Source organism: Choloepus didactylus, chromosome 6 (assembly GCF_015220235.1).
Source record: "Choloepus didactylus isolate mChoDid1 chromosome 6, mChoDid1.pri, whole genome shotgun sequence".
In the NCBI taxonomy this organism is placed as follows: Eukaryota; Metazoa; Chordata; class Mammalia; order Pilosa; family Megalonychidae; genus Choloepus; species Choloepus didactylus.
In genome coordinates, this window is record NC_051312.1 from 64069467 (window position 1) to 64095002 (window position 25536).

At 37.3% G+C, this 25536-nt stretch overlaps 1 protein-coding gene across 1 annotated transcript in view; it reads left to right on the top strand.

Annotated features, from left to right (window-relative positions):
- Positions 1 to 22012, top strand: part of PIK3C2A (phosphatidylinositol-4-phosphate 3-kinase catalytic subunit type 2 alpha) — a 164960-nt gene extending 142948 nt beyond the window's left edge. The window contains 1 exon segment of the mRNA XM_037839322.1: positions 18795 to 22012. Within this exon segment, the coding sequence (XP_037695250.1) occupies positions 18795 to 18977 (183 nt within the window). The 3' untranslated portion in view covers positions 18978 to 22012.
- Positions 22013 to 25536: the final 3524 nt, after the last annotated feature.

Below are 25536 nucleotides of genomic sequence, written 5' to 3' on the forward strand. Positions count from 1 at the left end.
TGTTTAAAGGTTTTTAAATATTAAAACCTTTTAAATTAAATATTTCAGTTATTGGTTGCTGAAATATTCATTGTACTAGAAAAGCAAATCAATAGCAGTCCAACGGTATTTAACAAAATGATCAGAATAAAACCCTCAATCACAGACCCTTACGTTTTTTGTTTTTAATTTTTTTCTTAGAACTAAGTTTTGGGTTTACAGAACAATCATGCACAAATTACCAGATTGCCTTACAACACCCCACCATCAACACCTTGCACTGGTGGGGAACATTTGTTAAAATTGATGACAGCACTTTTTTATAATTGTACCCTTTTTTTTTTAACGGTAGTTACCTTTGTTAAAATTGATGAAAGATTATTAAAATACTACTATTAACTGTCATCCATATGTTATATTAGGTGTATTTTTTCCCATATGCCATCCTATTATTAACACTTTGTATTAGTGTTGTACATTTGTTGTCATTGATGAAAGAACATTCTTATGTATGTATTATTAACTATAGTCCATCATCTACTACAGGGTTCACTGTATCACATATATAAATCAGTGCTGTTAAGTACATTCACAATAATGTGCTACCATCACCACCATCCATTTCCAAACCTATACAATCAACCTAAAGAGAAATTCTGTACAAATTAACCATCAACCCCCCATTCTCTATCTGCAGTCTCTCCCATGGTAACTTATATTCTAGATTCTAATTCTGAGTTTACTTATTATAATTAGTTCTTTTCAGTGAGATCATACACTATTTGTCCTTTTGTGCCTGGCGGCTTTTTTCACTCAGCATAATGTCCTCAAGGTTCATCCATGTTGTCACATGCATCAGGACTTCATTCCATTTCATGGCTGAGTAAGAGTCCATTGTCTGTATATACCACATTTGGTTTATCCATTCATTGGTTCATGGCCACTTGGGTTGCTTCCATCTTTCAGCAATTATGAAGTGCTATGAACATCATTGTGCAACTATCTGTTCAAGTCCCTGCTTTCAATTCTTCTGGGTATATACCTAGTAGGGGGATTGCCAAGTCATGTGGAAGTTCTATACTTAGCTTCCTGAGGAACTGCCAAACTGTCTTTCACTGCAGCTGTACAATTTTACATTGTCACCAATAAAGAATAAGTGTTCCTTCTTTCTGCATCTTCTCCAACACTTGATATTTTCCAATTTTTAACAGCAGCCATTCTAATGGGTGTGAAATGGTATCTCATTGTGGTTTTGATTTGCATTTCCCTAATAGCTCGGGATGTTGAGCATCTTTTCATGTGTTTTTTAGTCATTCGTATATCCTCTTTAGAGAAATGTCTATTCAAGTATTTTGACCATTTTTAAATTTGGTTGTTTGTCTTTTTATTGTTGAGTTGTAGGATTTCTCTATAATTCTAAATATTAAACCCTTATCAGATATGTGTTTTCCAAATATTTTCTCCCATAAGTAGATTAACTTTTTACTTTCATGACAAAGTCCTTTGATGTACAGAAGTTTTCAGTTTTAAGGAAGTCCCATTTATCTATTTTTTCTTTCATTGCTTGTGCTTTGGATGTAAAATCCTAAGAAACCATTGCCTAAATCAGGCCAAAAGGTAAAGGAAGATATTAACTGTGTTTTGCAACTTCAGGTTCTGTGTGAAACCAAGAGAAGAGATGTTTATTTGGTGCAGGACCTATATTTTCTGCAGCACACTAAATAATTTAACTTGCAAGGTCAGTTTATTCAAACACCATAATTACATGGAACTTTGAATAGGAAGTGAGATCTGGTAGGTTTTGTACAGGTCAGTGTAAAATAGCGATACATCCCAAAGTAATTTGAGCAGAAAATAAATAATACATACATACATACATACATACATATATTTTTATATATATATATATATATATACAGGGCCCCCCTGAGGAGCTGGGGGAAAAGGCGGAAATGTTGAGTGTCCCCACCTGGGTTATTATTGATATTCTCACAAACATTGAGGACTGACATTTGGTATGCTGAGCCCTCGATCTTGGAGCTTGCCCTTATGAAGTTAGTTACAAAGGAGAGGCTAAGCCTACTTATAATTGTGCCTAAGAGTCTACCCCAGAAAACCTCTTTATTGCTCAGATGGGGCCCTCTCTCTGTCTCTCTAAGCCCACTAGGCAGGTGAACTCACTGACCTCCCCACTACATGGGATATGACTCGCGGGGGGTGTAAATATCCCTGGCAACACTGGACATAACTCCCAGGGATTAGCCTGGACATGGCATTGTGGGATTGTGAAAATCTTGACCAAAAGGGGGATGCAAAATAAAACAAAATAAAGTTTTAGTGGCTGAGAGATTTCAAATGGAGTTGAGAGGTCACTCTGGAGGGCATTCTTATGCGCTATGTAGATACACCTTTTTAGTTTATAGTGTATTGGAATAGCTAGAAGGAAATACCTAAAACTGTTGAACTACAACCCAGTAGCCTTGATTGTTGAAGATGACTGCATAATTATGTAGCTTACATGGTGTGACTGTGTGATAGTGAAAACCTTGAGGCTCACACTCCCTTTATCCATTGTATGGACAAATTAGTAGAAAAATGGGGACAAAAACTAAATGAAAAATAGGGTGGGTTGGGAGGGATGGAATGCTTTGGGTATTCTTTTTTACTTTTATTTTTATTCTTATTTTAATTCTTTTTGGAGTAAGGAAAATTTTCACAAATTGATAGGGGTGATAAATACACAACTATATGATGGTAGTTGATTGTAAACTGTGAATGATTGTATGGTATGTGAATATATCTCAATAAAACCGAATTTTTTAAAAAAAGAAACCATTGCCTAACACAAAATCCTGACAATGCTTCCCTACGTTTTCTTGTAGGAGTTTTATAGTCCAGGTTCTTATATTTAGGTCTTTGATCCATTTTGGGTTAATTTTTATAGATGGTGTGAGAAAGGAGACTTCTTTCATTCTTTTGCATGAAGATAACCAATTCTCCCAGCACCATTTGTTAAAGAAGTTGTTCTTTGCCAACTGAGTGGACTTGGCAGCCTTGTCAAAAATCAATTGGGCAATCGGGCCAAAGGGGAAAGATTGAAACTAACTGTGTTTTAAAACTTCCATGTGAGACCAAGGGAAGAGATGTTTATTTGGTGCAGGATCTATATTTTCTAAACAATGTAACTTCTACAGTCAGTTTGTTCAAATACCACAATTACATGGAACTTTGAACAGGAAGTAACATATGGTAGGTTAGAGTGAAATAACAACACATCCCAAAGTAATTTGGGCAGAGAATAAAAATATATATATGCAGGGCCCCCCTGAGGAGCTGGGGGAAAATGTGGAAGTCTTGGACTTCCTCACCTGGATTGTTGCTGATGTTCTCACAAACACTGAGGACTGACAGCTTGGTACGCCGAGCCCTCTATCTTGGGGCTTGCCCTTATGAAGTTCGTTACTGCAAAGGAAAGGCTAAACCTGCTCATGGTTGTGCCTAAGAATCTCCCCCTAAGTACCTCTTTGTTGCTCAGATGTGGCCCTCTCTCACTAGCTAAGCCAACTCGGCAGGTAAACTCGCTGCCCTCCCCCCTACATGGGACCTGACTCCCAGGGGTGTAAATCTCCCTGGTAACGCAGGCTATGACTCCCGGGGATGAATCTGGACCTGGCATCGTGACCAAAAGGGGGATGCGAAATGAAATAAAATAAAGTTTCAGTGGCTGAGATTTCAAATGGAGTTAAGAGGTCACTCTGGAGGACATTCTTATGCACTATATAGATAACCCTTTTTAGGTTTTAATGTATTCGAATAGCTGGAAGAAAATACCTGAAACTATCAAACTCTAACCCAGTAGCCTTGACTGTTGAAGACAACTGTATAACAATGTAGCTTACAAGGGGTGGCAGTGTGACTGTGAAGGCCTTGTGGCTCACACTTCCTTTATACAGTATATGGATGGATGAAAAATAGGGTGGGGGGGATGATTTAGGTGTTCTTTTTTACTTTTATTTTCTATTCTTATTCTCATTCTTTCTGGTGTAAGGAAAATGTTCAAAAATAGATTGGGGTGATGTATGCATAATTATATGATCGTACTGTGAACAGTTGATTGTACACCATGGATGATTGTATGGTATGTGAATATTATCTCAATAAAACTGAATTTAATTTTTTTTTAAGTTAAAAAAATCGGGGGGCGGGGCAAGATGGCAGACTGGTGAGCTGTAAGTTTTAGTTACTCCTCCAGGAAAGTAGGTAAAAAGCCAGGAACTGCGTGGACTGGACACCACAGAGCAATCTGTCTTTGAGCATACATCATACAACACTCATGAAAACGTGGAACTGCTGAGATCAGCGAAATCTGTAAGTTTTTGCGGCCAGGGGACCCGCGCCCCTCCCTGCCAGGCTCAGTCCCGGGGGAGGAGGGGCTGTCAGCTCCGGGAAGGAGAAGGGAGAACTGCAGTGGCTGCTCTTATCGAAAACTCATTCTACTGATTCAAACTCCAACCATAGATAGACTGAGACCAGACACCAGAGACTCTGAGAGCAGCCAGCCCAGCAGAGAGGAGACAGGCATAGAAAAAAAACAACACGAAAAACTCCAAAATAAAAGCAGAGGATTTTTGGAGTTCTGGTGAACACAGAAAGGGGAAGGGCGGAGCTCAGGCCTTGAGGCGCATATGCAAATCCCGAAGCAAAGCTGATCTCTCTGCCCTGTGCACCTTTCCTTAATGGCCCTGGTTGCTTTGTCTATTAGCATTTCAATAACCCATTAGATCTCTGAGGAGGGCCGTTTTTTTTTTTTTTTTTTTAATCCTTTTTGCTTTTTCTAAAACAATTACTCTAAGAAGCTCAATACAGAAAGCTTCAAAGAATTGCAATTTGGGCACGTCAAGTCAAGAGCAGAACTAAGAGAGCTCTGAGACAAAAGGCAATAATCCAGTGGCTGAGAAAATTCACTAAACAACACAACTTCCCAAGAAAAGGGGGGTGTCCGCTCACAGCCACCATCCTGGTGGACAGGAAACACTCCTGCCCATCGCCAGCCCCATAGCCCAGAGCTGCCCCAGACAACCCAGTGTGACGGAAGTGCTTCAAATAACAGGCACACACCACAAAACTGGGCGTGGACATTAGCCTTCCCTGCAACCTCAGCTGAATGTCCCAGAGCTGGGAAGGTGGAGCAGTGTGAATTAACAAAGCCCCATTCAGCCATCATTTGAGCAGACTGGGAGCCTCCCTACACAGCCCAGCAGCCCAGAACTGCTCTGGGGGGACGGCACTCACCTGTGACATAGCACAGTCATCCCTCAACAGAGGACCCGGGGTGCACAGCCTGGAAGAGGGGCCCACTTGCAAGTCTCAGGAGCCATATGCCAATACCAAAGACTTGTGGGTCAGTGGCAGAGACAAACTGTGGCAGGACTGAACTGAAGGATTAGACTATTGCAGCAGCTTTAAAACTCTAGGATCATCAGGGAGATTTGATTGTTAGGGCCACCCCCCCCTCCCCGACTGCCCAGAAACACGCCCCACATACAGGGCAGGCAACACCAACTACACACGCAAGCTTGGTACACCAATTGGGCCCCACAAGACTCACTCCCCCACTCACCAAAAAGGCTAAGCAGGGGATATCTGGCTTGTGGAGAACAGGTGGCTCGTTGACGCCACCTGCTGGTTAGTTAGAGAAAGTGTACTCCACGTAGCTGTAGATCTGATGAATTAGAGATAAGGACTTCAATAGGTCTACAAACCCTAAAAGAACCCTATCAAGTTCAGCAAATGCCACGAGGCCAAAAACAACAGAAAATTCTAAAGCATATGAAAAAAACAGACGATATGGATAACCCAAGCCCAAGCACCCAAATCAAAAGACCAGAAGAGACACAGCACCTAGAGCAGCTACTCAAAGAACTAAAGATGAACAATGAGACCATAGTACGGGATATGAAGGAAATCAAGAAGACCCTAGAAGAGCATAAAGAAGGCATTGCAAGACTAAATAAAAAAATGGATGATCTTATGGAAATTAAAGAAACTGTTGACCAAATTAAAAAGATTCTGGACACTCATAGTACAAGACTAGAGGAAGTTGAACAACGAATCAGTGACCTGGAAGAAGACAGAATGGAAAATGAAAGCATAAAAGAAAGAATGGGGAAAAAAATTGAAAAACTCGAAATGGACCTCAGGGATATGATAGATAATATGAAACGTCCGAATATAAGACTCATTGGTGTCCCAGAAGGGGAAGAAAAGGGTAAAGGTCTAGGAAGAGTATTCAAAGAAATTGTTGGGGAAAACTTCCCAAATCTTCTAAACAACATAAATACACAAATCATAAATGCTCAGCGAACTCCAAATAGAATAAATCCAAAAAAACCCACTCCGAGACATATACTGATCACACTGTCAAACATAGAAGAGAAGGAGCAAGTTCTGAAAGCAGCAAGAGAAAAGCAATTCACCACATACAAAGGAAACAGCATAAGACTAAGTAGTGACTACTCAGCAGCCACCATGGAGGCAAGAAGGCAGTGGCACGATATATTTAAAATTCTGAGTGAGAAAAATTTCCAGCCAAGAATACTTTATCCAGCAAAGCTCTCCTTCAAATTTGAGGGAGAGCTTAAATTTTTCACAGACAAAGAAATGCTGAGAGAATTTGCTAACAAGAGACCTGCCCTACTGGAGATACTAAAGGGAGCCCTACAGACAGAGAAACAAAGACAGGACAGAGAGACTTGGAGAAAGGTTCAGTACTAAAGAGATTCGGTATGGGTACAATAAAGGATATTAATAGAGAGAGGGAAAAATATGGCAAACATAATCCAAAGGATAAGATGGCTGATTCAAGAAATGCCTTCATGGTTTTAACGTTGAATGTAAATGGATTAAACTCCCCAATTAAAAGATATAGATTCGCAGAATGGATCAAAAAAAATGAACCATCAATATGTTGCATGCAAGAGACTCATCTTAGACACAGGGACACAAAGAAACTGAAAGTGAAAGGATAGAAAAAAATATTTCATGCAAGCTACAGCCAAAAGAAAGCAGGTGTAGCAATATTAATCTCAGATAAAATAGACTTCAAATGCAGGGATGTTTTGAGAGACAAAGAAGGCCACTACATACTAATAAAAGGGGCAATTCAGCAAGAAGAAATAACAATTGTAAATGTCTATGCACCCAATCAAGGTGCCACAAAATACATGAGAGAAACACTGGCAAAACTAAAGGAAGCAATTGATGTTTCCACAATAATTGTGAGAGACTTCAACACATCACTCTCTCCTATAGATAGATCAACCAGACAGAAGACCAATAAGGAAATTGAAAACCTAAACAATCTGATAAATGAATTAGATTTAACAGACATCTACAGGACATTACATCCCAAATCACCAGGATACACATACTTTTCTAGTGCTCACGGAACTTTCTCCAGAATAGATCATATGCTGGGACATAAAACAAGCCTCAATAAATTTAAAAAGATTGAAATTATTCAAAGCACATTCTCTGACCACAATGGAATAGAATTAGAAGTCAATAACCATCAGAGACTTAGAAAATTCACAAATACCTGGAGGTTAAACAACACACTCCTAAACAATCAGTGGGTTAAAGAAGAAATAGCAAGAGAAATTGCTAAATATATAGAGACGAATGAAAATGAGAACACAACATACCAAAACCTATGGGATGCAGCAAAAGCAGTGCTAAGGGGGAAATTTATAGCACTAAACGCATATATTAAAAAGGAAGAAAGAGCCAAAATCAAAGAACTAATGGATCAACTGAAGAAGCTAGAAAATGAACAGCAAACCAATCCTAAACCAAGTAGAAGAAAAGAAATAACAAGGATTAAAGCAGAAATAAATGATATAGAGAACAAAAAAACAATAGAGAGGATAAATATCACCAAAAGTTGGTTCTTTGAGAAGAGCAACAAGATTGACAAGCCCCTAGCTAGACTGACAAAATCAAAAAGAGAGAAGACCCATATAAACAAAATAATGAATGAAAAAGGTGACATAACTGCAGATCCTGAAGAAATTAAAAAAATTATAAGAGGATATTATGAACAACTGTATGGCAACAAACTGGATAATGTAGAAGAAATGGACAATTTCCTGGAAACATATGAACAACCTAGACTGACCAGAGAAGAAATAGAAGACCTCAACCAACCCATCACAAGCAAAGAGATCCAATCAGTCATCAGAAATCTTCCCACAAATAAATGCCCAGGGCCAGATGCCTTTACAGGGGAATGCTACCAAACTTTCCAGAAAGAACTGACACCAATCTTACTCAAACTCTTTCAAAACATTGAAAAAAATGGAACACTACCTAACTCATTTTATGAAGCTAACATCAATCTAATACCAAAACCAGGCAAAGATGCTACAAAAAGGAAAACTTCCGGCCAATCTCCCTAATGAATATAGATGCAAAAATCCTCAACAAAATACTTGCAAATCGAATCCAAAGACACATTAAAAAAATCATACACCATGACCAAGTGGGGTTCATTCCAGGCATGCAAGGATGGTTCAACATAAGAAAAACAATCAATGTATTACAACACATTAAAAACTCGAAAGGGAAAAATCAATTGATCATCTCAATAGATGCTGAAAAAGCATTTGACAAAATCCAACATCCCTTTTTGATAAAAACACTTCAAAAGGTAGGAATTGAAGGAAACTTCCTCAACATGATAAAGAGCATATATGAAAAACCCACAGCCAGCATAGTACTCAATGGTGAGAGACTGAAAGCCTTCCCTCTAAGATCAGGAACAAGACAAGGATGCCCGCTGTCACCACTGTTATTCAACATTGTGCTGGAAGTGCTAGCCAGGGCAATCCGGCAAGACAAAGAAATAAAAGGCATCCAAATTGGAAAAGAAGAAGTAAAACTGTCATTGTTTGCAGATGATATGATCTTATATCTAGAAAACCCTGAGAAATCAACGATACACCTACTAGAGCTAATAAACAAATTTAGCAAAGTAGCGGGATACAAGATTAATGCACATAAGTCAGTAATGTTTCTATATGCTAGAAATGAACAAACTGAAGACACACTCAAGAAAAAGATACCATTTTCAATAGCAACTAAAAAAATCAAGTACCTAGGAATCAACTTAACCAAAGATGTAAAAGACCTATACAAAGAAAACTACATAACTCTACTAAAAGAAATAGAAGGGGACCTTAAAAGATGGAAAAATATTCCATGTTCATGGATAGGAAGGCTAAATGTCATTAAGATGTCAATTCTACCCAAACTCATCTACAGATTCAATGCAATCCCAATCAAAATTCCAACAACCTACTTTGCAGACTTGGAAAAGCTAGTTATCAACTTTATTTGGAAAGGGAAGATGCCTCGAATTGCTAAAGACACTCTAAAAAAGAAAAACGAAGTGGGAGGACTTACACTCCCTGACTTTGAAGCTTATTATAAAGCCACAGTTGCCAAAACAGCATGGTACTGGCACAAAGATAGACATATAGATCAATGGAATCGAATTGAGAATTCAGAGATAGACCCTCAGATCTATGGCCGACTGATCTTTGATAAGGCCCCCAAAGTCACCGAACTGAGCCATAATGGTCTTTTCAACAAATGGGGCTGGGAGAGTTGGATATCCATATCCAAAAGAATGAAAGAGGACCCCTACCTCACCCCCTACACAAAAATTAACTCAAAATGGACCAAAGATCTCAATATAAAAGAAAGTACCATAAAACTCCTAGAAGATAATGTAGGAAAACATCTTCAAGACCTTGTATTAGGAGGCCACTTCCTAGACTTTACACCCAAAGCACAAGCAACAAAAGAGAAAATAGATAAATGGGAACTCCTCAAGCTTAGAAGTTTCTGCACCTCAGAGGAATTTCTCAAAAAGGTAAAGAGGCAGCCAACTCAATGGGAAAAAATTTTTGGAAACCATGTATCTGACAAAAGACTGATATCTTGCATATACAAAGAAATCCTACAACTCAATGACAGTAGTACAGACAGCCCAATTATAAAATGGGCAAAAGATATGAAAAGACAGTTCTCTGAAGAGGAAATACAAATGGCCAAGAAACACATGAAAAAATGTTCAGCTTCACTAGCTATTAGAGAGATGCAAATTAAGACCACAATGAGATACCATCTAACACCGATTAGGATGGCTGCCATTAAACAAACAGGAAACTACAAATGCTGGAGGGGATGTGGAGAAATTGGAACTCTTATTCATTGTTGGTGGGACTGTTTAATGGTTCAGCCACTCTGGAAGTCAGTCTGGCAGTTCCTTAGAAAACTAGATATAGAGCTACCATTCGATCCAGCGATTGCACTTCTCGGTATATACCCGGAAGATCGGAAAGCAGTGACACGAACAGATATCTGCACGTCAATGTTCATAGCAGCATTATTCACAATTGCCAAGAGATGGAAACAACCCAAATGTCCTTCAACAGATGAGTGGATAAATAAAATGTGGTATATACACACGATGGAATACTACGCGGCAGTAAGAAGGAACGATCTGGTGAAACATATGACAACATGGATGAACCTTGAAGACATAATGCTGAGCGAAATAAGCCAGGCACAAAAAGAGAAATATTATATGCTACCACTAATGTGAACTTTGAAAAATGTAAAACAAATGGTTTATAATGTAGAATGTAGGGGAACTAGCAGTAGAGAGCAATTAAGGAAGGGGGAACAATAATCCAAGAAGAACAGATAAGCTATTTAACGTTCTGGGGATGCCCAGAAATGACTATGGTGTGTTAATTTCTGATGGATGTAGTAGGAACAAGTTCACTGAAATGTTGCTATATTATGTAACTTTCTTGGGGTAAAGTAGGAACATGTTGGAAGTTAAGCAGTTATCTTAGGTTAGTTGTCTTTTTTCTTACTCCCTTGTTATGGTCTCTTTGAAATGTTCTTTTATTGTATGTTTGTTTTCTTTTTAACTTTTTTTTTCATACAGTTGATTTAAAAAAGAAGGGAAAGTTAAAAAAAAAAAAAAAGTAAAAAGACAAACAAGGAAAAAAAAAAAAAAAGATTTAGTGCCCCCTTGAGGAGCCTGTGGAGAATGCAGGGGTATTCGCCTACCCCACCTCCATGGTTACTAACATGACCACAGACATAGGGGACTGGTGGTTTGATGGGTTGAGCCCTCTACCATAAGTTTTACCCTTGGGAAGACAGTTGCTGCAAAGGAGAGGCTAGGCCTCCCTGTATTTGTGCCTAAGAGTCTCCTCCCGAATGCCTCTTTGTTGCTCAGATGTGGCCCTCTCTCTCTGGCTAAGCCAACTTGAAAGGTGAAATCACTGCCCTCCCCCCTACGTGGGATCAGACACCCAGGGGAGTGAATCTCCCTGGCAACGTGGAATATGACTCCCGGGGAGGAATGTAGACCCGGCATCGTGGGATGGAGAACATCTTCTTGACCAAAAGGGGGATGTGAAAGGAAATGAAATAAGCTTCAGTGGCAGAGAGATTCCAAAACGAGCCGAGAGATCACTCTGGTGGGCACTCTTACGCACACTTTAGACAACCTTTTTTAGGTTCTAAAGAATTGGGGTAGCTGGTGGTGGATACCTGAAACTATTAAACTACAACCCAGAACCCATGAATCTCGAAGACAGTTGTATAAAAATGTAGCTTATGAGGGGTGACAGTGGGATTGGGAATGCCATAAGGACCAAACTCCACTTTGTCTAGTTTATGGATGGATGTGTAGAAAAGTAGGGGAAGCAAACAAACAGACAAAGGTACCTAGTGTTCTTTTTTACTTCAATTGCTCTTTTTCACTCTAATTATTATTCTTGTTATTTTTGTGTGTGTGCTAATGAAGGTGTCAGGGATTGATTTAGGTGATGAATGTACAACTATGTAATGGTACTGTAAACAATCGAAAGTACAATTTGTTTTGTATGACTGCGTGGTATGTGAATATATCTCAATAAAATGATGATTAAAAAAAAAAAAAATGTAGCTTATGAGGGGTGACAGTGGGATTGGGAATGCCATAAGGACCAAACTCCACTTTGTCTAGTTTATGGATGGATGTGTAGAAAAGTAGGGGAAGGAAACAAACAGACAAAGGTACCCAGTGTTCTTTTTTACTTCAATTGCTCTTTTTCACTCTAATTATTATTGTTGTTATTTTTGTGTGTGTGCTAATGAAGGTGTCAGGGATTCATTTAGGTGATGAATGTACAACTATGTAATGGTACTGTAAACAATCGAAAGTACAATTTGTTTTGTAAAAAAAAAAAAAAAATCAATTGACCATAGATGATGAGGGTCTATTTCTGAATTCTCATTTTGATTCCATTGGTTCATATAAAACCATTTTGACCACTATAGCTTAGTAATGTGGAAGTGTGAGTCCTCCAACTTCGTTCTTTTCCAAGATGTTTTTGGCTATTCAGGGCACTTATCCTTCCAAATAAATTTGATTATTGGCCTTTCCATTTCTGCAAAGTAGGCTGTTGGAATTTTTATGGGATTGTGTTGAATCTGAAAATCATATTGGGTAGAGTTGACATAGTAACATATGAATGTAGAATATCCTTCCATTTGTTTTGGTCTTCATTGATGTTTTTTAGTGATGTTTTGTAGTTTTCTGTGTATTCATCCTTTATATCCTTGGTTAAATGTATTCCTAGATATTTGATTATTTTAGTTGCTATTGTAAATGGATTTTTTTTCTTGATTTCCTCCTCAGATTACACATTACTAGTGTAAAGAAACATGACTGATTTTTGCATGTTGATCATGTACCCTGCCCCATTGCTGAATTTGTTTATTTGCTCTAGTAATTTTGTTGTAGATTTTTTGGGACTTTCTATATATAGGATGGTATCATCTGCTAATAGTAAAAATTTTACTTCTTTCTTTCCAATTTGAATGCCCTTTATTTCTTGTCTAACTGCTCTGGCTGGACTTCCAGTACTATTGATACTATTGAATAACAGTGGTAACAATGGGCATCCTTGCCTTGTTCCAGATCTTAGAGGGATAGCTTTCAGTCTTTCACCATTGAGTATGATGCTGGCTGTGGGTTTTTCATATATGCCCTTTATCCTGTTGAGGAAGTTTCCTTCTATTCCTAGTTTTCTAAGTATTTTTATCAAGAAACAATGCTGGATTTTGTCAAATACCATTTCCACTTGATTGAGATGATCATGTGGATTTTCCCTTCAATTTGTTAATGTGGTATATTACATTAAATGATTTTCTTGTGTTGAACCACCCTTGCATACCTGGAATAAAACCCACTTGATCATTGTGTATAATTCTTTTAATGTGCTGTTGGATTCAATCTGCAAGCATTTTGTTGAAGATTTTTGCATCTATATTCATTAGAGGGATTAGTCTGTAATTTGCTTTTTTGTAGTATCTTTGTCTGGCTTTGGTGTTAGGGTGATGTTGGCCTCATAGAAATAATTAGGTAGTGTTCCCACCTCTTGAGTTTTTTGGAAGAGTATAAGCAGGATTGGTATTCATTTTTGGAGTGTTTGGTAGAATTCACCAGTGAAGCTGTCTGGTCCTGGGATGTTCTTTGTTGGGAGGGTCTTGATGACTGATTCAGTCTCGTTACTTGTAGTTGGTCTGTTGAGATCTATTTTCTGTAGAGTCAGTGTAGCTTGTTCATGTGTTTCTAGGAATTTCATTTCATCTAGGTTGTCTTAATTTGTTGGCATACAGTTGTTTATAGAATCTTCTTATGATCCTTTTTATTTCTGCAGGGTCAATTGTAATGCCCTTCTTCTCATTTCTGATTTCATTTATTTCCATCTTCTCTATTTTCTTTGTCGGTCTAGCTAAGGAATTGTCAATTTTATTCATCTTTTCAAAGAACCAACTTTTGGTATTGTTTATACTCGGTTTTTTGTTTTTTGTTTTTTGTTTTTTTTTTCATTTATTTCTGCCCTAATCTTTGTTATTTCTTTCCTTCTGCTTGCTTTGGGATTAGTTTGCTGTTCTTTTTCTAGTTCCTCAGTGTGTGCAGTTTGGTCTGCCTAACTGTTCTCTGCCCCAGAGAGACTTGTTTTGTGCCCCGGCATATGATCTATCCTGGAGAACGTTCCATGAGCACTAGAGAAGAGTGTATATACTTGTTTGGGGGATGCAATGGTCTACATATGTTTGTTAGGTCTAATTCATTTATCATATATTTTAGGTTCTCTATTTCCTTATTGATCCTCTGGTTCTATCTATAGAAGAGAGTGGTGTATTGTAAAAATGTCTGTTGCTCCCTTCGGTTTTGCCAATGTGTGCCTCATATAGTTTGGAGCTCCTTGGGGTACATAAGCATTTATGGTTGTTATTTCTTGTTGAGAATTGTCCCTTTTATTAATATATAGTTTCCTTCCTTGTCTCTTATGACATTTTTGCATTTAAAGTCTATTTTGTCTGATATTAGTATTGCTACCTCTGCTTTCTTTTGGTTACAGCTTGTGTGAAATATTTTTTTCCATCCTTTCACTTTCAATCTGTTTGTATCCTTGAGTCTAAGGAGTCTCCTGTACACAGCATATCCATGGACCATAGTTTTTGATCCATTCTGCCGGTCTGTAAACTCTGTTCACATTCAAAGTTACTACTGTAAAGGCAGTACTTGAACTAACCATCTTATCCTTTGGTTTTTATTTGTCAGATCTATTTTCTCCCCCTCTCTTTTTATCCTTTAAATTACCTTTACTAATATTCTTCTATTCTGTGCCCTTCACCAGGCCTCTCGCTCTCCTTTCTTTTTGGCTCGGTCAGAAGTCCCTTTACTATTTCTTGCAGGGCAGATCTCTTGTTAACAAATTCCTCTCTGAATTTGTTTGTTTGTGAAAATTATAAACTCTCCCTCAGTTTTGAAGGAGAGCTTTGCTGCATAAAGAATTCTTGACTGGCAATTTTTCTCTTCCAGAATTTCAAATACGTCATACCACTGCCTTTTCTCCTCCATGGTGTCCGCTCAGTAGTTAGTACTTAGTCTTATGTGGTTTCCCTTGTATGGGGTGATTTTCTTGTCTTACTACTCAGGACTTTCTCCTCTTCAGCATTTGACAGTCTGATTCATATGTGTCTCTGAGCGGGTCTATTTGTATTTATTCTATTTGGAGTTCATTGGGCTTCTTTGATTTGCATATTTATGTTGTTTATAAGGGTTGGGAAGTTTTCACCAACCATTTCCTCAAATACTCTTCCTAGCCCTTTACTCTTCTCCCTCTAGGACACCACTGATTCTTATATTTGTACACTTCATGTGGTCCATCATTTCCCTGAGATCTATTTCAAATTTTTCGATTTTTTCCAGCATTTGTTGTTTTGTGCATTCACATTCAATTGCCCTGTCCTGTAGTTTACCTATTCTTTTTTCTGCCTCTTCAAATCTCCTGTATTGTGTCTCCAGTATATTTTTAATTTGATCTACAGTATGTTTCATTTCCACCAGATCTGCTGTTTTTCTATTTTCTCTTTCAAATTCTTTATGCTCTTTTAGTGTCTTCTTGATGTCCTTTATGTCTTTGGCCAACTGTTTTAGTTTGCTAATGCCACCACGATGCAAAATACCAGAAATGGATTGGCTTTTATAAAAGGGGGGTTATTTGGTTACACAGTTACAGTCTTAAGGCCATAAAGTGTCCAAGGTAGCACACAGACAATTGGGTACCCTCACTGGAGGATGGCCAATGGCATCTAGAAAACCTCTCTTAGCTGGGAAAGCATGTGGCTGACATCTGCTTGCTCCCAGGTTGCATTTCAGAAATGTCCCCCTTGGCTGTAGCAAGCTCACTCCTTCTGTCTGAGCTTATACAGTGCTCCAGTAAACTAAACAAGGCCCACACTGAATGGGCGGGGCCACGCCTCCATGGAAATTATCCAATCAGAGTTATCACCTACAGTTGGGTGGGTCACATCTCCATGAACACTGAACCAATAGGTTCCAACTCAATCCACACTAATACGTCTGCCCCCACAAGAATGAGCTAAAGAATATGGCTTTTTCTGGGGATATTAATATATATACAAACCGGCACAGCAACCAATTGATGTTGTTTTGGAGATCTGTATTTACTTCTTTGATTAGTTATTCTAAGTTCTGTGTCTTCTCTGGCTTTTTAATTTGGTCATTTAGCTTGGCCATATCTTCTTGGATCTTCATATGCTTTGTGATTTTGTGTTGATTTCATGGCATTTGCTTATCTTAATAAGGTTATTTTGAAAGATGCAAGTCTATTTGGACATCTTTATAAAATTTGGCAGGACCACTATTTGCCAGGGTGCACTTTCCCTGTCTTCCCAGCCATTGGCACTCTTGAGTAACCTCTTCCCTTCAAGCCCACTTTTCCCTCACTGTGGCTGCGCATTGTTCTGGGTCCAAACCAGGAAAAAATCCAATCTGCACAGCAGCCCTCCATGCTTACTGGAGACTGCCAGCCCGGGTTGGGGGGTGTGCACTGTGCAGTTCAGCAGAGAATCTGCTTATAGGCTAGGCACAGTAGGTCTGGTGATTCCCAGGCCCCTGAGTGGATCAATCTTGTGCTGTGGAGCTGCGAGTTTCACCTTCCCCAGCCCTCATCCAGCACAGAAGTGTGCTTTTAGTCAGCCCAAAGGGCTCTGCCTGCTGTGCATCTGCAGGCCTCTGGGTGGGTGTGTGGGGGGCTCCTCATGCTTCTGTTATCCCTGCCTCACTGCCCGTGTACAACACAGGCTTCCATGGAGGAAGAGTAAAGGCAAGAGCACAGAGACTCTTCTTTTGCCTGCTAATTGTCAGATCGGCTCTGCTCAGTTCTGCATCCCTTCTCCTCCTGAGGGGAGACCCCCCCTCCAGTCCTCCCCAGAGCCAGGCCCCTGCAGCGGCCCACCTCAGACCTGAGGGGTTTGGCACTGCGCACTGCACTAGATTAGTGTGTATGGCCAGCACAAGTCTGCTGGTTCCCAAGTTCCCTCACAGGAGCCTCCAGCTGGTTATCTCCCCAGCTGGTTGCTGAGATGGGACTGTGGGAGTGCAGAGCTCCTCCTTCTCCCGCTCTGGCCTGCATGTAGCTGCCAGCCCCGGAGGTGGTCATCACTGAAGAAATTTACCCCATCCTTTCAGTCGTTATTTCTCTGCTTTTTCATCCAGGTCCCCACTATATACTGTAGAGGTCCTTCTCTGGCCACTTGTACCCTGGAAATGGTGCCCCAGTCGTTTTCTGACTTTTTTCTAATTATTCCATGGGGGAGAAGTTTAGTCTGCCTTTCCTATTCCACCATCTTCCCAGAACTTACCCCTTAGGTTCTAAAAAGACCTTTGGGACATGTGATTCAACTGTCCTTCCAGTGCAGAAACCCCCTCTATAACATTTTCAAAAAATGGTTATTGAATTTATGCTTAAATACTTCCAGGTCATCCCATTTGTTCTGGGGATCTCCAAGTCTTAGAAGATTATTTTTAATACTGACTGAGCTGAAATCTTGCCTCTCTGTGTGTTCCACCTATGAGTCTCAGTTGTACCTCTTGGGGCCAAATAGAACTATTTCTTTCCTTCAGATAGTTGATGTTCAAATTACCCTTCCTATTTCTTCTTTTAAAACATCTTCAGCAACTTTTCCTTAAATTGATAGTATTTAGTTTCAAAATCCTTTCAAAATCCTGGTCATTCTCCTTGATCATGTTTTAGTCTGTCAGTAACCTTAAAATATTAAGTGTCTAAAACTGAAAGTAATAAGCAAAGCTACAGCTGTGTGTGGAGTAGAACTGTGACTTTGCTGAGATATCCATGGTCAACTTATAAACTTACTATTAAAATCTGCTAAGCTTCTCCCCTCCATTTTTTTCTCATTCAGCTACTTCTTTAGAATAAGTACCACATTATTTGTGTACACCAACTTTACATCTGCCCAAAAATGTTTAGCTAGTGTTTAGAACCAAATAATGCTGAATTTTCATCAAGGCTTTAAATTTCTTAAAAAGGAAATGATTCTCTCACCCCTTAAAAAGCATACAGAATTCTAGGTGTAGACCAGTTGGTATTATTCTCAAAAAAAGTATTGGAATTTTTTCTAGTTAGTATTGTGCTGTCAAGAAAATGAAATGAGTTCATATTTTTTTATTTTTTATTTTTGTTGTTGTTTTAGCCAAACAATGAGCAAGATTAGGTTTAAGGAGATGTTTCTCAAAACTTATGGTGAGGGTTTCTGGTGAAAAAAATTCCATGTTAAATGTTGAACATGATGAGAATTTGAATAGGGTAACATTGCAACACTCCATATTTGCTGTTAACTGCATTTTTAGTGGGTGAATTTGCATTGAATTATGGATAATCAGAAAGTATCATTTCGTGGTATATAAAATCCATCAAAAAAATCACAAAAAGATATTTTAATCAACTTCCCCCTTTTTTCAAAATAATTATAATTATGCTATCCCAACTTGCTTTCTTCCATTCTCTACCCAGCCACTAGATCATCTTAAGGTATACTGCCATGTAATTTCTTTTCCCTTCCCCATCACCTCCATCTCAGATAAAAACATTTGTAGTTTCTATTTTTAGCCAGTGATTGGTGTCCTGCTTTATGCATCTCACAGACACCTAGAGGAATGACAGCACAATATAGGACTCCTGAAATACAAAGTGACCCAAATTCTACCAAATGTGAGACAATCAATGTCATAAATTTTGGTCAATTTTTGCTAATATTTTCACTTCTGTTTTCACATAAAATATTCAAAGCACCAAATTGCTTTATTTTACTACCTTCTAATTTAATGTTTCCTTTTTCCTTTTCTATAGCTTGTGTACAGTGGATACAGCAAAGAAACCCTAAAACAGAGAGAACTTCAACTAAGTGTACTCAGTGCAGAATCTCTGCGGGAGAATTTTTTCTTGGGTGGAATAACCCTGCCACTGAAAGATTTCAACTTGAGCAAAGAGACAATTAAATGGTACCAGTTGACTGCAGCAACCTATTTGTAAACTAGTGAATATTTGAGCTTTGGAAGCAAGAATAGTTATTATAGATGTAGGCACATATGCACACACACAAACACTTGTGAACTTTGTATATATTTTTATACTTGGACAGAAGTTTTAAAGTTAAGGATACTTGCTGCATTTAAACACATCTTTTGGACCAACAGTCACAAGACTAACTTTTATGAATATGTATAAGTCATTAAGTAGAATGAATATGCAGAATGCAACAATGAATATATATAGAGAGAACTACAAGTCCTAAACTTAATGTGTAGTAAGTCCTAAAAAAGATTTTGAGTTGGTGAAGGTTTTAATCCTTTCTTGAGTAATTCAGAGTAATAGTTCTAGCTTCGTTTCATAGCACTGTGTCTGTTCAGCCACCTCTTTTGTATTGTTCCTTATACGAACACAGCACATTTGTTTTCCTGTTATGCACCTTTTATAGCCTTTACCACTGTGTATGTTCAGAAATGCCAAAGGAAAGAAAAGGTGTGGGAAGTTACCATGAAATGCAGCTGCTATTCACAAGACTGAAAAGCAAAGCACAAATAACATACAGATTTATTAAGAACTACTAAATAGTTAATACAAGTAGGGAGAAAAATAATATTGCTTTTTATTATTCATATCTTTAAAGCCTTTTTCAGAATAAGTGCCAGTCACTGAAGTTGTATATAATGGTGCCTTAACTTCATATACTTTTCTGGCACTTCATATCTGATGTGTTTTCCTGACTCGATAAATAATTAATTAGTAAGTGGTTTTCACTCACTGTCAATTTACTAAAGAGAAAAAATTATGGACATTTACTAAAGTTTTTCCACAGAAAGACAATTTCCTCTGCTTCTTTGTGACTTAGTTATTTAAATATCAACCCATTTGGTTTGTCTTTGTTATACCATAACTGAATGAAATTGATCAGTGTAGCTAGCTATTTGTAAACTATTCCATCATTCCAATATAATCCTACATTCATTCCTAGGGATGAGTTGAAGTTTGGCAATTTCACCTCCATATATCTGTACGCCCTTCCCTCATTAAACAAGTGAAAATTATTCACCCATGTGTCCATTCCCGTTTGCTGTAAGAACTCCCCAAGTAGGACAGATTCTTCATAACAGGCCCAGGACAGAATTCTAGAGTCCACACTGAATTTCAATGTACTCCTTTACGGAGAAGTTTGTCTTGTAAACTGTCTTAGTTAAACTTGTAAACATTGTACATTCACATGAAAAATTATTTTTCTTAACAAGATTCAGAATCATAAAGTACATGACTGAAATTATTCTACAGTAGCCATTAAGAATAAGATTCAATTTTATTAGTTGCTCATTCAACCTCACACATAATTTGTGTTCAGTTTGGATAAATACCTATATACAATATTTACTCACATGGTTAGCATAGAAATTCAGACACTTTAAATGGTAATAGAGATTGCCGTAATCTAATCGCTGTGAGATAACTGTCAAAACATGCAATGAAGAATACAAAGAGAGAAGAGACAATTTCATATTCATTTGTCCAGAACAGAATTTTTATGAACTGTGCAAATGTTTAATGTAAATGGTGATACCTGCAGAGCTGAATAAGGATACATCAGTGGAATAAGTTTAAAAAACAAAAACAAAACTTGAAATTCTTGGTGCCTAACACTAATGGTCCATTTGTAGGAAATTCCATGAGAGTATGATATATGAATGTCTTTTTTTTTAAACATCAAAATGTGTTGTCTATTTAAATAAGCTAATTAAAATGCAGATCAAAGCACCACCATTTATTTGCTTTTTCCATATGCAGTTAACATTTCCTTAATATGTATAAGTAACATTGCAAATGTTAAGAAGTACTAGATTGTTTCACTTGGTGTTTTGAAACCTAATTCCATTCCATCAGTACATTCAGTAGTTATCAGCTACTGAAAAACAAAGTACTGTCTTGGTAAAAGTCATTGTTAATAGGCCTCAATTTTTTTGCAGTTTGGTTTTTTGCAGTCTGTTATAGCAGTGTCTTTTAACACAAAAAACTAGAAAATGTAATGTCATTTTGCAAATACAAGAAATCTTGATTCTAGATAAGTATATATTATAGTTAATATTGCAGTTAACCACAGTTCAGAACAAGTGGTAATGTTTTCTGTTAATTTAACTCATTGTTGCGCCTTCTTTGGTCATTAAACACACACACACATTTTACATACATTTTAATATAAGTTATTTCTTTGTGAAATGCTGATCTTTAGCCCTTACCAAAAAAGAAAAAAAATAAAAAGGACAAAGGGGCCTCTTTGCACTAGTACTCACTATCAATACATTTAAAAATCAGTAGGAATTTTAAACTTTTTTTAAAGTTTGCATTAAAGTAAATCTGAAAACAAAAGTTTAAACAAACTGAGACACTAATTTTTATGTGTAATCACAATGTTTTATATGTATCTTTACTGAGTAAAAATAATTATGCCACCTGTAAGTCTGCACCAGAAGAATTTCTTCCCTTTTGCCAGTCTTTTGGGATTTAAAGATAATGGTTTACTCAAAGAACCTATTATTATCTCTACTGAGGAACCCAATGTATAACTTGCACTGACGTTTTTATTGCTGCCTTTATGAGTCTCTAGTATCTGAATGTTGAGGCATGTATGATCTTGATAAAGTATTCCTTTATCTTTTTCAAATTAGAGGTGTATAAAAATTTTAATATCTTGCCTTACATTTATTGACTGTTCTTTCTAAGATACAAGTATTGTGGCATTTAGAGAAGAAAACATTCAGTTTAGATACTAAGACTTCAACACAAATAGATTGAAGCACGATTATCATAATCTTTAGATTTACTTATGTTATTTGACTAGCAGTGCAAATATGAATGAATATGGTAATTAGTCTCATCTATAAAAACCAAATACTTTAATTATATTAAGGTAGTTTATAAAGATGTATAATTTTTTATTAATATCTTGAATATAATCCATGGATTGAATGTGACTTTATAACTGTACTCTGTATTAAAATATCTCTGGAATAAAGGAACTTTGCTATCATTTCTTTCAACATCACCATATTAACTTTTTCATTCTAAACTTTCATGTGAGGTCACCGTTGCTGTTCTTGCATCTCACCACAATAATCCTGAATTTCAGATTCAAATTCTAATTTAGAGCTCAACAACAAAAAGACAACCCAATTTAAAAATGGGTGAAGGACCTCAATAAACATTTCTCCAAAGTAGATACACAAATGGCCAAGAAGCATATGAATAGATGATTAACATCATTAGCCATTTAGGAAATGCAAATCAAAACCATCATGAGGCACCATTTCACTCCCACTAGAATGACTACTATTAAAAAATGGAAAATAACGTGTTGACGAGGATGTGGAGAAATAGGAATCCTTGTACATTGTTGGTGAGAATATAAAACCATGCAGCCACTGTGGAAAATAGTTTGGTGGTTCCTCAGAAAGTTAAGTACAGAATTACTGTATAACTCAGCAATCCGTATCTAGGTATATACTCAAAAGTATTGAAAGCAAGGATTCAAACAAATATTTTGCAAACCTATGCTCAGAGGTGCATATAATGTCATAGTGGCATTATTCGCAATTGCCAAAAGATGGAAGCAATCCAAGTGTCCGTCAACAGATGAATAGATAAACAAAATTTGGTATAATACAATGGAAGATTGTTGAGCCATAAAAAGGAATGAGGTTCTGAACATGCTATGACGTGGATGAACCCTAAAGATATCATGGTGATAATTACATGGAACCTTGAATAGGGAGTGTGTACAGGATAGTGTGATGCCCTGATACATCCCAGAGTAATTTGGGCAGAGAATAAAAAAGTATTTGCAAAGCCCCCTTGAGGGACTGGGGAAAAAGGTAGAAATATTCAACTTCCCTACCTGGGGAATTCCTGATACTCTTGCAAGCGCTGGGGACTAACAATTTAATAGGCCAAGCCCTTGATCTTGGGGCTTACCATTAAGAAACATTCCTGCAAAGGAGAAGCTAAGCTTACTTATAATTATGCCTAAGAGTCACCTCCAGAGAATCTCTTCTGTTGCTCAGATGTGGCCTCTCTAAATCAACTCTGCAGGTAAATTCACTATGTGGGACATGACTCCTGGGGATGAGCCTAGCCCTGGCATGGTGGGATTGAGAAAGCCTTCTTGGATGAAAAGGGTAAAGAAAAATGAAACAAAGTTTCAGCTGCTGAGAGATTTCAGATAATGTCAAGAGGTCATTCTGGAGGTTATTCTTATGCATTATATAGATATCCCTTTTTAGTTTTTACTGTATTAGAATAGCTAAAGGAAATACTTGAAAACGAACTGTAATCCAGTAGCCTTGACTCTTGAAGATGATTGTATAACTATACAGCTTTTATTGTGTGACTGTGTAATTGTCAAAACCTTGTGACTGACACTCCCTTTGTCCAGTGTATGGACAGATGAGTAAGAAAGACAAAAAATAAATAATGGTGGGGAGTTGAGGGCATTCTTTATTTTCTTATTTTTTTGTAGTAATGAAAATGTTCAAAAATTGTGGTGATGAATGCACAACTATATGATGATACATGAACCATTGATTGCATTATTTAGCATGTCAAAATGCATACTAAATAATGCATGATTATCTAGTATGTCAATGTATCTTGATAAAATTGCATTAAAAAAAGATACATTGAGTGAAATAAGCTATACACCAAAGGACATATATTGAGGATTTTTGCATCTATATTCATAAGGAATATTAGTCTATAATTTTCTTTTCTTGTGGTATCTTTATCTGGCTCTGGTATTAGTGTGATATTGGCTGCATGAGTTAGGGAATTTTCCCTGTTTAATATTTTGTAATATTGAACAGGATAGAATGTTTGGTAAAATTCAGCCATTTGGTCCTGGACTTTCCTTTGTTGTGAAGTTATGATTACTGATTCACTCTTTATTTGTTATTGGTCTGTTGAGATCTTATATTTCTTCTTGAGTCAGTATAGGTGGTTTTGTGTTTCTAGGGATTTGTCCATTTCATCTATGTTACCTAATTTGTTGTCAAACAGTTGTTCATAGTTTGCTCTTATAATCCTTTTATTATTTCTGTGGAATCAGTAATAATGTCCCCCTTTCATTTCTAATTTTAGTTATTTGTGTCCTATCTTTTTCTTTCTCAGTCTACCTAAAGGTTTGATGATTTTATTGACCTTTTCAAAGAACCAACAATTGGTTTTGTTGATTCTACTTTTTTTTTCTGTTTCATTTATCTCTGCCCTAATCTTTGTTATTCCTTTCTTCTACTCAATTTGGGTTTAGTTTGCTCTTCTTTCTCTAGATCCTCCAGTTGTGAGTTTATGTTCATTTGTGATCTTTCATCTTTTTTATTGTAAGCATTTAGAGCTTTAAATTTTCCTCTCAAGACTGCCTTGGCTGCATCCCATAAGTTTTGGTATGTTGTGCTTTTGTTTTCATTTGCCTAATATTTGTTTTCATTTGCCTAATATTTCCTAATTTCCCTTGTGATTTCTTCTTGACCCAATGTTGTTTAAGGGTGTGTTGTTTAATTTCCACATATTTGTGAGTTTTCCAGTTCTTCCCGTTAATGATTTCTAGCTTAATTCCATTATGACTGGAGAAATTACCTTGTATGATTTCAATTTTTTTTTTAATTTATTGAGACTTGGTTTGTGGCCTAACATATGGTCTATCCTGGGGAGTGATCTACGTGCATTAGAGAAGAATATGTATGTATTCTACATCTGTTGGGTGAAGTGTTCTATATATGTGTATTAGGTGTAATTGGTTTAGTGTATCATTCAAGTCTTTTATTTCCTTTTTGATCTTCTGTCTAGATGTTATAAACATTATTGAAAGTGGTGTATTTAAGCCTCCTACTATTAATGTAGAACTATCTATTTCTCTCTTCAAATCTGGCAAAAGTTGCTTCATATATTTTGGGACTCTACCATTAGGTGCATATGTGTTTTTAATGTTATGTCTTCTTATTGAATTGACTCCTTTATTAGTATATAGTGACCTTTTTCCCTTTTAACAGTTTTCTGTTTTTTTATTTAAAGTTTATTTTATCTGATATTAGCATAGCTACCCCAGCTCTCTTTTGGTTACTGTGCTGGTTTGAATCTATTATGTTCCCCCACAAAAGCCATGTTCTTTAATGCTGCAGTCTTTTGTGGAGGCAGACTTATTAGTCTTTTGATTAGGATGGAACCTTTTGATTGAATGTTTCCATGGAGATGTGACCCACCAAACTATAAGTGAGATCTTTTGATTAGATCATTTCCATGGAGGTATGACCCCACCCATTCCATGTGGGTCTTAAGTAGATCAATGGAGTCCTTAAGAGACCTGAAAGCACACACAAACTCAGACAGTTGGAGACACTGGGAGATGCATACAGAAGGACATTTGGAGATGCTAAGCTAAGAGATAAAGCCCAGAGTTTGCTCCAGGAGAACCAAGCAGAGAGCTCAGAGAGGCTAAGAGAGACAAGCCAGAGACATTTTGGAGAAAGCTATTTTGAAACGCAACCCAAGAGCAAAGGAC